At 46.1% G+C, this 16,182-nt stretch overlaps 1 protein-coding gene across 1 annotated transcript in view; it reads right to left on the bottom strand.

The window, feature by feature from the left end:
* Positions 1-16,182, bottom strand: part of ANTXR2 (ANTXR cell adhesion molecule 2) — a 205,886-nt gene that overhangs the window by 152,963 nt on the left and 36,741 nt on the right. The window contains exons 5-7 of the mRNA XM_075606579.1: positions 2,567-2,674; positions 2,400-2,468; positions 1,246-1,326 (exon numbers count right to left, since the gene is read on the bottom strand). Of these exons, the coding sequence (XP_075462694.1) occupies positions 1,246-1,326; positions 2,400-2,468; positions 2,567-2,674 (258 nt within the window). The remainder of the gene's footprint in view (positions 1-1,245; positions 1,327-2,399; positions 2,469-2,566; positions 2,675-16,182) is intronic.

The following is a 16,182-nucleotide window of genomic DNA, read 5'->3' as shown; positions in this document are numbered from 1 at the left end:
GCACAACGTTTCGGGGAAATCCCTTCTTCAAGTGTAGTGTTTTGTGTGTATGTGTTTGCGCCTCAAGAAGGGATTTCCCAGTAACATCTGCATCGTTAAAAAGACTTTAAATGTCTATTTGAATTTTATCACGGAGTTTTAGATGAGTAACACCAAGTGTTAGTCAAACTCAGATATTGTAACAATAAGTCTTTGCATTTATCCTAACGGACTGTCCTGGAACTAGATTCCATATTCCTCTGTCTTTCCTTTAGTTATGGGATCCATTTCTCCCTTGTTTAATTACTTGTCAGTTTCCCCTGTCCCAGCAGCAACGCTGCATGTAAAATGCAACATTATTGCTACATGTTGTAGTTCCCTCAGACATTCTGTGAGTTGCCATAGCAGCCCCAGCCTTTCTCTCCAGAATGGGCTAGTCTTCCCCCCCTTCTGTTTGTTTTAAGATAGTCTGTCCCAAGACTATTCCCTTTACCCACACTGCTCCTCACTTTCCTTTCACCCTGGACTCTGAGTGAGTAACTGCCTGCTATTTACCCAAGCAAGGCCTTTTTGTTTTACACTGTCTCATCATTGATACACTGCACATCAGACAGGGAAGCCCTCTCTATCTACATTACATCATCAAGCACCTATCTCCCTGTGATTTCCCTCAATAAAATCAAGAAAGAGAAAAGGACTTGTTTGTGCTTTGGAAGAGGTGAGACACGAGTTAAGCTAACTGGAGTCATTCATACACCATTCGTGACCCTGGCTTCAGGATACGGACGTCAGCAGATCCAAGATGATATGATGATGTCTTGTTTGCATATTATCTGCATCTCATTGACACTAACATCCGTTAATGTTTTGCTCTTTGCAGACGGAAACATGACTTAGCGTTATATTATTGTCCTTCGTGGATACAGCATTACTCTTTACGTGACTTTAAGTTAGGTAAACATCACATTAAGTAGCTAGATGGAGCTTAGTACATCTAGGGCCTATGTGTTCTGCTGTAGCATTTCAGAAAGAGAAGTGATGGGAAAACATTGCTACCAGTTAGCGTAAGAAGTTGTATCCCATTTACTAACCTGGGATTGTCTCCTTTACCAATGCATTATTTCTAAAATACAGATTAGAAAAGATTGCACCTTTCAAAATAAATAATGTACTTGTTCATGCTGCAGGAAACAACAAACTGCTAATGGCATTTCAGATTTCAGAAGGTAATTATGATTAGTGAATTTCCTGTGATCCTGTACTTACTGAATTGATGATCCCTCTCAGGGCTGTAAATCCACCTTCAACAGGAAACACGTGATCTTCAGAGTCCGCAATTTTGATCAGCTTTAGAAATAATTTAAAAGGTGTTTAGAAAGTGAACGTTGGTTGGGATGTGTTGTATTTTTAGCATGGATGCTTCAATGTGACGTGCAATAAATAAGGAGAACATACAGTACAGTAGAACATATAGTTGTGTGACATTTAACTGGCCATGTCCATTATTGGCCAGACATATAGTATCTCTATATATAACTTCACCAGCACCTATTATTTATCAAATTAAACATATGAACACTGTATATGTATGAGAAGCTATAAATAGTATAAATTGTTGTAACATTAATCCAATGATGTCAAATAGGAAATGTTTTTCCTGTACTGCTCACTATTTTAAGGTCAATATAATCTATATTCAATCTACATACTTGTGTGATGCAGACTAAAGTTAACTAAATGAACTATTCTATTAATGTAAAGAATTCACAGTCAGGGCCCTGAAAACCCACACATGGCTACAGAGTAAATCAACGTATAGACGCAACATTTTTTCCTTGGCTGACAGTCATAAGAAAATATTTTGTATATTATAATCCACTTTTTCTCCACGTGGCTATCTGCTGAATATGAAGGATAATGCTGAGTAACAGGCCTGAATTAAAAGCTGCAGAAGAAAGTATGAGATGGAGAATAAACTATAAAATATATTTTATTTAAATATGGGTAAATTGTGATTGGTAGAACCAATTAAAAAACTAAGTGTAAGGATGAGAGAGAGAGAGAGAGAGAGAGAGAGAGAGAGAGAGAGAGAGAGAGTGCCATGAGAAAAGGGACAGTAAAAGTTAAAGCCAGAGGTTTGGAATACTGTGGATAGCATGAATTATACCGTATTTGTGTCTAAGTGTATGAGTAGCTGTTTTAAAATTGTGTAAAGCCTAGTGACTGATTCTTTCATATGACATACATACATCATAACATGAATGAACACTTACCATGTTTACCTCTTCTTAGAAAGAATAACTCAAAATCATATACATTCATGATCTAATGTTAACCAAAAAAACTTATAGTATGAATCAAAGGTAACAACAAATCATTAAAGGATCTCCATAAACTTTCTTATGATCATGAACACTCACCTGATCGTACTTGAAATCATGAACTCCAACGCAGTAGACCCTTGCCCCCATACTTCGAGCTTTCTCAGCCTAAAATGAAAACACCAATGTTATTCCAATGGGTAACAATGCTAACTTAACCAGAGAATATAGAAGAACCTAATGAGTAAGGTCAATTCAGCACCCACCTCTTTAATCGTCAAAATAGGAATCTGATCGGCCAACTTTCCGTCTGTCAGAGCGATAATTACACTGGCAGTACTTTTACCTCCTGCCTTCTCAATTTGTTCGTTTGCCTGAAATAAAGAACAATTATCAGTATTCCATGTTGTATATTGTATTTATCGAGCGATGACATTGTAGCTTTCTTTTGGTGACCTGGTGGACATATTTTTAGTGTTTTGGTGTTAAAACCGGTGCAAAACAACTACAAATACCTTGGGAACATCAGGGGAAAACTTAACAGTTTTGGGGGACCCCAGGTTCGGGTAAGATTAATAAAAAATGTTTACAAAATTGCCGTTTGAAGGAGATTGCTGCTTCACAGCATAAACTAGACACTTTAGGATTATCTACTAAAGTATTAGTAAAACTAGCATGGGATTTTTTTCAGTTAATTGTTTTCAATCTTAGCCCTGGTTCTGTAAATGCATGATTTACCATGCAGGTGGTGAACTGAGTAAATGTGATAGATTTGTGCTATTCTGAGTCAGGCTCCTATCTGGCAGTAAAAATCACAGAAACCCTGCCCTGCATAACTACTAATTGCTCTGTTCTGGTTATTCCTGGCATAAATCTGCATAAACCATCCTTCATATTAATCTGTCCTGTACATGTAAAAACACTTACCAAATATAATGTTACTTCTGTTTTCTAAATTTTGACTAATTTTTATTCATATAAAACTGGATTGGAAAAAAAAAAAAAAAATATATATATATATATATATATTGTGACAGAAACCAGGGGATGGTAATAAATTCCGTATATAGGGCTCCCAGGATACTAAACAGTTTCTATCCTGTTTGGCCTGGGAGTGCAGCCTTATAATACATACACTCCATCCCACAGTTTGGCAAGCGCTGGAACTGAGGGGATGAGAGATCCAGACCAGAGTTTGTCTGCTGCCTGATTTCTGTCACCTGTCATGCTAATTAGGAATCAGGTATGTAAGACTGTTTTCCTGTTTGCTCTGGTCTCTCCACAAGAGCCAGGAGGCTGGAAGGCTGCTGAACTACAGAGGGGAGAAGCCTCTTCCCCTAACAGGTTCAATCTTTCTGTTCATTTGTATAAGACTGCAAAAGTACCTTGTTTTGTTGTTGGGAGTGGAAAAGCCACTTCCAACCCTGAGTCAGGGATATCTAAGTTAAGTTATCGCTCAGATGAGCAGCTTTTGTTTTGATCTGTTTTCTGTTGTATGCACTGTGGCAGTCTCAGTGCCTGGGACTGAATAAACCAGGCATAGCCTGTTTAAAGGAACAGTACGTGACGCCTCATCATTTAACCTACCCTAAAAGACCGTGTTCTAAACAGTCCCGGACAAACGACGGAGCCCCGGAGTAAGCCGTTTGTCACATATGGTGGAGAATGCGGGCAGAGCACTAGGGGGTCTGCGGGTTGAAGAACTTTGAAAGAAAAAAAAAAAAAAGAAAAAAAAAGTTTTTTCATCCTCTGCAAACAAGATGGAAGACGTGGTGGGTGCGCTGGTACGCAATGTCGCTGCCCAGAAAGACGCGAATGAAACCCAGCAACAGCTGTTAATAGCCCAGCAAGAAACTAATGCAAACCAGCAGCAGACGAATGCAGCCCAGCAACAGCTGCTAATAGCCCAGCAAGAGATTAATGCAAACCAGCAACAGGCGAATGCAAACCAGCAACAGGCGAATGCAAACCAGCAACAGACGAATGAAGCCCTGCAAAACGCGAATGCAAACCAGCAAGAGACAAACCGCTTGCTGAGAGAGGAGCAACAGCGGTTCGCTCAGGGCTTACAGCAGGAACTCGAGATCCTGAGGCGGACTATCAGTAACCTTCCACTGGCAGCGGCAGCCCCAGTTCCGAAAATGACCAGGGCAAGCCACTACCTTCAGAAGATGGGACCCTCGGATGATGTGGAAGCCTATCTTCTCACGTTTGAACGCACGGCACAGAGAGAGGGATGGCCAGAAGCTGAGTGGGCTGGTCTAATCGCACCCTTCCTAAGCGGCGAACCCCAGAAGGCTTACTTTGATCTAGAGCCAGCCGAAGCTAACGTCTATGCAAAATTGAAGTTCGAGATCCTCGCCCGCCTCGGCGTAACCACGGCTGTTCGCGCCCAAAGGTTTCACGCATGGTCCTTCACGATGGATAAGGCCACCCGAAGCCAGATGTATGACCTCATCCACCTCGCCCGGAAGTGGCTACAACCCGAGATCAACTCAGCCAGCCACATCGTGGAACGGTTGGTCATGGACCAGTTCTTGAGGAAACTTCCCTCTGCCTTACGCCGTTGGGTCAGTCGGAGTGACCCCCACAATGCGGATGAGCTTGTGGCCCTCGTAGAAAGGTACAATGCAGCAGAAGGGCACCCGCAACCCACAGTCGTGGAGCAACCCCATTACCCGAGGTTCCAGGACTCTTCCAGAGACGGTAAAAGGGTACCGGGGTTAAGGGGCGCTGAAGAGCGGCGACCACCTTCACGCAGCACCAGCAACAGTGGTTCGCACACTAAGGGCAATAGCCAACATGGGGAGCCGGGAAAAGGCTCTAAGTGGGACACAGACTATGTACCTAAATGTGTAAATTGTCATGAGAGGGGCCACACAGCAAAAATCTGCCCACTAAATGATGAGCCCATGCAATGCAACAGCGTGGAACCTTATTCGCTGTTGTCCCAATGTATGGGCCCTAGCCCAGAGGACCCCTTGAATAACCATCTGTGGGCATTTGTAAAGGTTAATGGTAAGAGGGTTCGGGCACTTCTTGACTCTGGGAGCATGGTCACACTAGTGTCCGAATACCTCTTGCCCATTAAGAAGAAACAGGGAAACAGTTCACAAAGAGTGGCAATTTGTTGTATACATGGGGATAATCATGAATATTCCACTGTTGATGTTTTTTTTGAAACAGAGTTTGGTTCTTTAGATTTCAAGGTGGGTATTGTACCCAAACTGGCACATGATGTGTTAATAGGGACCGACTTTCCCCATTTTCTAAAAATGTGGTCCCCCGCTCAGAATAGCGCCCAGAGTTCAATAGCGGACCATAACGAAGTATTAGAAGAAACAAATCCTTTCCCTTTTTCAGAAATGGAGGTTGACGAGGGCCCAAATAAGAAGGGGGAAAAGGAGGAGTGCTGTAAAATTCCCTTCCCCATCACTACTTTGGTAGGGAATACCCCAAATCAAGATGTTGAGCAGACACTTACCACCCCAGAACCGGATAAGACCCTCGCTGACCTAGAGGTCAGTCCTGGGAGTTTTAAGAAGGCCCAGTGGGAGGACCCCACATTAGCGGTAGCAAGGGGAAATATACGGGACCAGAATAGTACTCCTGGCCAACCAGATAGGTCACTTGCTTACCCCTACTTCGAGGTAGAGAACGACCTATTATATCGGGTTGATAAAAGGAAATCAGTTACAACTAAACAATTGTTGGTACCACGGACATTCCGTAACGTAGTATTACACCTCGCACATAGTCATCCATTGGGGGGACACCTAGGGGTGGAAAAGACAAAAGAAAAGGTTCTCCGAAGCTTCTATTGGCCTGGGGTTCTGGCAGAAATTACGAATTATTGTTCCTCATGCCCAGAATGTCAGATCACCGCCCCGTTCAAGGCGTACCGCAGCCCATTGGTACCCCTTCCCATAATAGAGGTACCATTTGACCGGATTGCTATGGATCTAGTAGGACCCCTAATAAAGTCTGCTAGGGGACATCAGCATATATTGGTAATATTAGATTATGCCACCCGATATCCGGAGGCAGTTCCCCTACGTAGCACGTCTGCTAAAAACATAGCAAAAGAGTTAGTAGTTCTGTTTTCCCGGGTCGGGATTCCTAAAGAGATTCTATCTGACCAGGGAACACCATTTATGTCCCAAGTAACAAAAGAGCTATGTAAACTCCTAAAAATCAAGCATCTCAGAACCTCAGTCTATCATCCACAAACAGATGGTTTAGTGGAAAGGTTCAATAAAACCTTAAAGAGCATGTTACGGCGGGCGGTTGATAAAGATGGGAAAAACTGGGATTGTTTGTTACCGTACCTGTTATTTGCCATTAGGGAAGTTCCCCAATCATCCACAGGCTTCTCCCCGTTTGAACTATTGTATGGCCGACACCCAAGGGGCTTACTGGATATAGCCAAAGAGACTTGGGAACACGAGGTTACCCCTTACAGAAGTGTAATAGAGCATGTTGCCCAGATGCAGGACCGCATTGCTGCAGTCCTACCCATAGTGAGGGAACACATGGAGAAAGCTCAAGAAGCACAGAGGAATACGTATAATAAGGGTGCTAGGGTCAGAATTTTTTTTCCAGGTGATAGGGTACTAGTTCTGGTTCCCACCGTGGAGAGTAAATTCCTTGCTAAATGGCATGGGCCATATGAGGTCTTGGAAAGAGTGGGAGAAGTAAATTATAAGGTAAGACAGCCAGGTAGGAGGAAACCTGAGCAAATTTACCATATAAACCTACTCAAGCCCTGGAAAGATAGAGAAGTCTTGTTAACCCTAGTACCCCCAGGTCCGTCAGAGAATCAAGAAACTGACCCAGAGGTTAGCATAGCTGAAACCCTGTCTGTTCATCAGAAACGAGAGGTTCAGAATTTAGTGAGAAGAAACAAAGAAATCTTCTCTATACGGCCAGGTAGAACTAGCGTAATTGAACATGACCTAGTCTCTGAACCGGGGGTCCGAGTTAACCTTAAACCGTACCGAATCCCAGAGGCCAAAAGAAAGGCTATAAGTTTAGAGGTTAAAAAAATGCTAAAACTAGGTGTAATTGAGGAATCCCAAAGTGGGTGGAACAGCCCTATAGTCTTAGTCCCAAAGCCAGATGGTACAACAAGGTTTTGTAATGACTACCGGAAACTAAACGCGGTGTCAAAATTTGATACTTATCCTATGCCCAGGGTAGATGAACTTGTAGAGAGACTGGGCAAAGCCCGATATCTCACAACCCTAGACCTAACAAAAGGGTACTGGCAGGTTCCCCTCACAGAAAGGGCAAAAGAAAAGACAGCCTTCTCAACCCCAGACGGCCTCTTTCAGTATAAGGTGTTGCCTTTTGGCTTACATGGAGCTCCTGCCACATTCCAAAGAATGATGGATAAAATTTTAAAACCACATGCTCGGTATGCTGCCGCCTACCTGGATGATGTGGTAATCCATAGTGAAGATTGGCAATCCCACCTTCCAAAGGTCCAAGCTGTGCTTGACGCAGTCCGGTCTGCTGGACTAACTGCTAACCCCGCTAAATGCACTATTGGTCTGGAGGAGGCCAAGTATCTGGGATATTCTATTGGCAGAGGTTTACTCAAACCCCAAACACTCAAAGTGGAGGCGATACAAAATTGGCCAAGGCCAGTTACAAAAAAACAAGTAAGGACCTTTTTGGGGTTAATTGGGTACTATAGAAGGTTTATTCCCAATTTTGCAACTAAGGCAACCCCACTAACTGACCTCACAAAAGCAAGAGGACCACTAATGGTAAAGTGGTCCCCCGAAACCGAACAAGCCTTTAGAAGCCTGAAAGAAGCTCTCTGTGCCCAACCAGTGTTGGTCACACCTGACTTCTCCAAAGAGTTCGTAGTCCAAACCGACGCATCTGAGGTAGGGCTGGGGGCGGTACTCTCCCAGGAGTCTCAAGGTGAGGAGCACCCCATCCTTTATTTAAGTAGGAAACTAAATCCCCAGGAGAAAAATTACTCCATAGTAGAGAAAGAGTGTCTCGCAATAAAGTGGGCTGTAGAGACGCTCAAATACTACCTGTTGGGGAGAAAATTCCGGTTGGTCACAGATCATGCACCCCTTACCTGGATGTGTCAAAACAGGGAAAAGAATGCTAGAGTGACCAGGTGGTTCCTAAGCCTACAACCCTTTAAATTTTCTGTGGAACACAGGTCAGGGCACAAACATGGCAATGCTGACGGGTTGTCAAGGATGCACTCCCTAATATCCATAGTCGCTCATCCCTCGAGGTCTGAGCTGGGGGGGAGGATATGTGACAGAAACCAGGGGATGGTAATAAATTCCGTATATAGGGCTCCCAGGATACTAAACAGTTTCTATCCTGTTTGGCCTGGGAGTGCAGCCTTATAATACATACACTCCATCCCACAGTTTGGCAAGCGCTGGAACTGAGGGGATGAGAGATCCAGACCAGAGTTTGTCTGCTGCCTGATTTCTGTCACCTGTCATGCTAATTAGGAATCAGGTATGTAAGACTGTTTTCCTGTTTGCTCTGGTCTCTCCACAAGAGCCAGGAGGCTGGAAGGCTGCTGAACTACAGAGGGGAGAAGCCTCTTCCCCTAACAGGTTCAATCTTTCTGTTCATTTGTATAAGACTGCAAAAGTACCTTGTTTTGTTGTTGGGAGTGGAAAAGCCACTTCCAACCCTGAGTCAGGGATATCTAAGTTAAGTTATCGCTCAGATGAGCAGCTTTTGTTTTGATCTGTTTTCTGTTGTATGCACTGTGGCAGTCTCAGTGCCTGGGACTGAATAAACCAGGCATAGCCTGTTTAAAGGAACAGTACGTGACGCCTCATCATTTAACCTACCCTAAAAGACCGTGTTCTAAACAGTCCCGGACAAACGACGGAGCCCCGGAGTAAGCCGTTTGTCACAATATATATATACAGTGCTCGACAAACCCGGTCGCCAACTCGCCAGCTGCGATCGGATATTGGCTCGTGGCCAGTAGCTTTTCTCCTGCTCTGCAAAAACAAAATCCCCTGCTCGCAAAAAAAAAAAAATCCCTCTGGCTGTGACGCGGCTTGGAGTTGCCAGGACTTCAAACCGCCCTTCCTTCTCTGCACGGGTAAGTAATGGGGGGGGGGGGGGGGTTGGGGGTGCGCGCGCGCGTGTGTCTGCTGCTGCTCCTCCTCCTCTTCCTATATATCCTCCTGTATAATTGTGTCACCTCCTGCTTACAAGACCTGCACTGATCCGGTCATGGAGAGGATGTGGACAGATGCTTGAGGTGGGGGGGAATTTAATGCACTGTAATAAATATTTATATATACTGTACTGTTCTGGTGTTTCTTCCCCCTCCCTCCGGTGCTCCCGCTGCCCGCGTGGGTCGGGTGCTTCACCCCCCTCCCTCCGGTGCTCCCGCTTGCCCACGCGGCTTGTGTGTCACTCCCCCCTCCCTCCGGTGCTAGCGCGGCTTGTGCGGCTCTCCCCCCCCCTCCCTCCGGTGCCCGCGCGGCTTGTGTGTCACTCCCCCCCTCCCTCCGCTGCCCACGCAGCTCGGGTGTCTCTCCCCCCTCCCTCCGGTGCCTGCGCGGCTCGTGCGGCTCTCCCCCCCCTCCCTCCGGTGCCCGCGCGGCTTGTGTGTCACTCCCCCCTCCCTCCGGTGCTAGCGCGGCTTGTGCGGCTCTCCCCCCCCTCCCTCCGCTGCCCACGCAGCTCGGGTGTATCTCCCCCCTCCCTCCGGTGCCTGCGCGGCTCGTGCGGCTCTCCCCCCCCTCCCTCCGGTGCCCGCGCGGCTTGTGTGTCACTCCCCCCTCCCTCCGGTGCCCGCGCAGCTCGGGTGTCTCTCCCCCCCTCCCTCCGGTGCTCCTGCTGCCCACGCAGGGCGGGAGGTAGTAGCGGGGTGTTTCTCTGTCACATTGTGTGTGTATGGGAGAGAGAGAGAGGTATGGGAGAGAGAGAGAGGTATGGGAGAGAGAGAGAGGTATGGGAGAGAGAGAGAGGTATGGGAGAGAGGGGTATGAGAGAGAGAGAGAGAGAGAGAGAGAGAGAGAGAGAGAGAGAGAGAGAGAGAGAGAGAGAGAGAGAGAGAGAGAATGAATGTATGTGTAGGACACCAGAGGTACCCCCCCACCCAGTCAGTCAACCCCCCCTCCCACCGTGTCAGTCAACCCCCCCTCCCACCGTGTCAGTCACCCCCCCTCCCACCCAGTCAGTCACCCCCCCTCCCACCCAGTCAGTCACCCCCCCCATCTAGTCAGTCATAGTCAGTAATCCCCACCCAGTCAGACACCCCATCACCCCACCCCTCCAGTCACCCCACACCCCCAATCACCCCACCCAGTCACCCCACACCCCCAATCACCCCACCCAGTCACCCCACCCACCCAGTTACCCCACACCCCCATCACCCCACCCAGTCACCCCACACCCCCAATCACCCCACCCAGTCACCCCACACCCCCAATCACCCCACCCAGTCACCCCACCCAGTCACCCCACACCCCCAATCACCCCACCCAGTCACCCCACACCCCCAATCACCCCACCCAGTCACCCCACACCCCCAATCACCACACCCAGTCACCCCACACCCCCAATCACCCCACACCCCCATCACCCCACCCAGTCACCCCACACCCCCAATCACCCCACCCAGTCACCCCACACCCCCAATCACCCCACCCAGTCACCCCACACCCCCAATCACCCCACCCAGTCACCCCACACCCCCATCACCCCACACCCCCAATCACCCCACCCAGTCACCCCACACCCCCAATCACCCCACCCAGTCACCCCACACCCCCAATCACCCCACCCAGTCACCCCACACCCCCAATCATCCCACCCAGTCACCCCATCCCCCCACAGTCACCCTCTCTCTGTCTCTCACCCTCTCTCTCGCCCTCCCTCCGTCTCTCTCGCCCTCCCTCCGTCTCTCTCGCCCTCCCTCCGTCTCTCTCGCCCTCCCTCCGTCTCTCTCGCCCTCCCTCCGTCTCTCTCGCCCTCCCTCCGTCTCTCTCGCCCTCTCTCTCCGTCTCTCTCACCCTCTCTCTCCATCTCACCCTTTCTCTCCGTCTCTCTCACCCTCTCTCTCCGTCTCTCTCACCCTCTCTCTCCGTCTCACAATCTGGATCTGGATATCTTATTTACCCTGTATATCTTAACTGCCCTATACTACACCGAAATAACCTATACTGCTTTCTTCCAGATCTGACTCAAGCTTCACACAGGAGACATCGGAACCCTCCCTAACCCAGAAGACAGGTAGGGAACACATCCACTTCAATGTATAACATTGCGGGAATGAGGTACCTGGACATTGATGGACTGCGGATCAGGTAAGATTCCAGGCGGGATTGCTGCTTTAAATATTGTGAAGCGGGGACGTCCAGGCACTGGTTAAGGAGTGCAGGGAACTAGTCATTCACATCTGGCTTTTTTTCTTGATTTTACATTTTTATACGCACGCACGCACGCACGCACACACACACACACACACATACACACATACAGACACACACACAGACACACACACACACCAAGGACTAATTGTAGTATAATGTAATACAATAAATAAACTTATGTCAAAAACGAATGTTCTTACTAGGAATTTATTCAATTTATTTCATTTATGTTTTTTTTTAAATGCGGGGCTGGGGGCGGGATTAGAGGCGGGGTTGGGGGCGGGACTAGGGGCAGGACTAGAGGCGGGGTTGGGGCGGGACTAGGTGGCGAGTAGATTTTTTGGTTCGGCGAGTAGATTTGTGGGTGATTTGTCAAGCACTGTATATATATATATATATGGGCAAACAAAAGAAAGAAGCAGCGCCTTTGATTATGATAATAAAAGTGGTTTAAAGATAAGGTGCTACAAACTAATCAAAAATATTACATTTATAAAATGAAATGAATATTAAATATAAATGTGAAACCAATGAATAATCCAATATTATAGTAGCACCTAATGAATCTGAATCTGTGCTCAAAACTAAGGATAACTAACACAAGCAAACAATATACATAGACAATGCATATAACTATAACAACATGAAGATATAAAAAAAAGAGGGTGAATACCAGTCCTCAAATGATAGTCCAATTCGAAATGGATGCTGATGCAAGGGATCTCCGGCTGCTCTCAAAGTGGACAAACCAAATCCACAAGGATTCTAAAAGAAAAAAAGAGGAGAGAGCGCACGCCCCATAGCGTAAAATTGTATATTTAATGAGGGGAAGGGGGAGAGGGGGGGGTAAAAATGCACTCACAAAAGTACAGATAAAATAGGCATTGCGTGATAATAATCACCACCATCCGGTTGCTGCTTTACATCCTTGGGGAAATAACCGATCTCGAAACAGGATGGGCCAACGTCCCAGCAGGTGTCCCAGCAGATTTCCAGGGCCAGTAAATGTGTAATGTCGTTCCAGAGTCCAAGAAAATGGCTCCGTGTTACCAGGCCTCTGTAGCACCAGCGCATGGATCGGTCTGCTCCAGCGCTCTGTGATGACGTAATGTCAATGCGTCCAACGTGATGACGCTCCCTGACGCGTTTCGTCACTCACGGGTAACTTTCTCAAAGGGAGAAAGTTTGAGAAAGTTACCCGTGAGTGACGAAACGCGTCAGGGAGCGTCATCACGTTGGACGCATTGACATTACGTCATCACAGAGCGCTGGAGCAGACCGATCCACGCGCTGGTGCTACAGAGGCCTGGTAACACGGAGCCATTTTCTTGGACTCTGGAACGACATTACACATTTACTGGCCCTGGAAATCTGCTGGGACACCTGCTGGGACGTTGGCCCATCCTGTTTCGAGATCGGTTATTTCCCCAAGGATGTAAAGCAGCAACCGGATGGTGGTGATTATTATCACGCAATGCCTATTTTATCTGTACTTTTGTGAGTGCATTTTGACCCCCCCCTCCCCCTTCCCCTCATTAAATATACAATTTTACGCTATGGGGCGTGCGCTCTCTCCTCTTTTTTTCATATATATATATATATATATATATATATATATATACACTAATAACCTATCTCTTCATTTGATAGCAGAATTGTTGCTTTTTAAAATGACAGTCTTAGTAAAACAACAAATTATTATTTTATTTGTAGATGAGCTTGACAAGTGGAGCCACCATACGTCCTCCCTTTAAAAAAAAAAACACCACAACACCATAATTGAAAACGGCCACAGCTTTAATACTAAATACACATACAGAAGGTCCCCAAATTCTCTCGATATACCTCCCAATAGAGCTCATGACTGTTCCATCATGACTCGCCAAATGCCTCATCAGCTGACCTCCTGGCCAGATGTCCACAACATTCTAGAGTTCTGCATGCCCCTAATACATCACAAGGGACCACCTTTGGGTTCACCGAACCTTGGTCCTGCTTAATGGTGAGAATTACCCATGAACCTCCTGATCATAACATCAAAGTTAAGGCCACTTAACACCTTAAACTGGTCTTGTTTCACCCCACGCAAAACTCACCACTGTTTCTAAACCTCCTATTAAATCTAGATTAAAGATATCAATCTCCACTTATGAAAAGTGCACCCCATCACCTCTAAATAACTCAATCATACCCCTTCTAAATCCCTATGCCTAGCCGAGAATCCACATATGCCAAAAAACAAACTTTTCCATAGATCATTTTAACTTTCTCCTTCACTTCTCAGTACATATAATATTCCTTGCCCCTGTCCAATAAGCCCTTAACCGACACAATTAACCCCTCATATTCCTAACCAATACACTGGACGGTGTCTTAACCAAGTCATTTCCCCCTACATGCAATACCAGAATATCCAGCCTCTGTGTTGCCCCTGCTAAGCCCAAAACCAGCGGAAACATCCCTTCCCAACGTAAGCCCTTCTGCTCCTTCAACACCCGCATCCTATCACCATCACCAGATTTTTCTCTGCCCATTAGATGTAGGAGTCTCCCAAAATCCAAACCACAGTTTTCTCCTGACCTACATAAAATAAAAAAAATGAATAATAAATTTAAAAAAAAATACATGTATATATGTATATATATATTTGTAATTAACATCCACCTAATATAACTTTTAAATCTATATGACGACTACCTCCCAATCTTTTCATTCTTGCCACACTTAGCCCAATACAAGTACAGTAACTTCAGTTGCTGCCCCAATCCTAAATTATTGTGTACCAAAAACCCTGGGATCCTGCCCCACCTTAGCTAAAAATAGCACAAAAAAACTCATCAATTGGAATTGTTACAATGGTGTTCCATCCCCGTGCACCAATAAAGACCTAGCTTCTTCAGTCTATTCCCCAAACAACGTGCAATGCTCCAAATGGACATATTAACCTTGCCCCTTGAATTCTGCAAACCTCCCTCCACATTCTTAGTCCGACTCACTAACTCACTAATTCTAACTGCCCCAAAATAAGAAATTGAAAATATTGTCAAAAAAAGTACAGCCTCGAACTCTGACAGACACACCCACCTTGTTGCCTGCACCATGTCCAAAAATAATTCAGTTATCAGTCGTATAGTTACTCTGGTATCACTCTTCCTGAAACATTTCTTTCAACCTGCCAATATTTTCTTTATCAAAAAACTTCCCATAATATCTTCCCTCTTATTTAATTTAAAAAATATCTGATACCCGACAATGTATTTCCCATGGTTGCCCCTGATCAGCCCTAAGGATATCAGAGCATCCCTTTCAGATCCACTGAATCCTCCTCGTCTCCATCCTCGCCAAAAACCATACCACTCCTCATATGCCTGTAAATATGCTTTCCATATACCCGGATCCAAAGAGTTCTTCACCAACTCCATCAGCCTCATAGTGCTTGACTCTACAAGTACCTGGGGCATAATTGGACTACCGATGCTGCTCCCAGAGCCAATCTCCTGAACTATGCAAACTTAAAATGATACAACGCATCAGCTACCGTGTTATAAATCGCAGGGACATGACGTGCCAAAAAATATATATTTCTCTTTATACACTGCAAAAAAAAAACCTCAACAAATTGATCACAGGTCCAGAATCTGCCGACAAGATGTTCACCACCCAAACTACTGCTATATAGTCTAATCTGAAGACCGCCTTTTTGTTGGCAAGATGTTCTCCTGACAGCCCTACCGCTACCAGCAGGGAAAAAATTCCAGAAACACCAGATGACCTAGTAATCCTGCTACCCCATTCCCTAGGCCAGGGGTGCGCAAACTTTTTGCCTTGCACCCCACTGCAGGCTCTCCCCGCTGCTCGTGCCCCCCCTTACCTGGTCTGAAGCGTCAAATGATGCTGCGGGGTCATGTGACGTCAGGTGACCCCACGGCGTCATTTGATGCCGCGTTGCCAAGGCAGCACAACCCGAAGCCGACTGAATCACGGTAAGTGGAGTTGCAGAGGCCTCGCGCAGTCCCCCGGCATTTCATTTAAATGCCTTGGGGAACAGCGCAGTGCCTGTACAACCCCCGTGCCCCCCCAAGTTTGCACATCACTGCCATAGGCCATGCCTCCGCACACTATTTTCCTTGCAAATAGGCCCCAAATCCTACTGAAACAGTTGCACTTGTGATTAGTTGTAAATCGCACCTATCACTGGCGTCTGCTATACATAAAGTATGTCCATTATAAACCTAAAAAAACTGCTCCCATACATTCAAATCCTCCATCACCTCTTTTGTGATTCATGACCAAATGGTATCACAAATTCCCCCACTAACCTGCTGAAACTTAATAACCAACCTCTCACACATCCCAGATCCTGCTGGCCCAATAAGTAAATAAAAAAGCATCCAAATAGTGCAAAACGTTGTTCAACTCTATCTTTTCCACAACACCCACTGCAAAAAAAGAACTAAACGTTTTGAAATATTTACAAGACACTCACACCCTATTGG

The sequence above is a fragment of the Ascaphus truei genome, chromosome 1 (genome assembly GCF_040206685.1).
Source record: "Ascaphus truei isolate aAscTru1 chromosome 1, aAscTru1.hap1, whole genome shotgun sequence".
Taxonomy (NCBI): domain Eukaryota; kingdom Metazoa; phylum Chordata; class Amphibia; order Anura; family Ascaphidae; genus Ascaphus; species Ascaphus truei.
The sequence above is the reverse complement of the archived record's forward strand: the minus strand, read 5'-3'. Positions and strand labels throughout refer to the sequence as shown.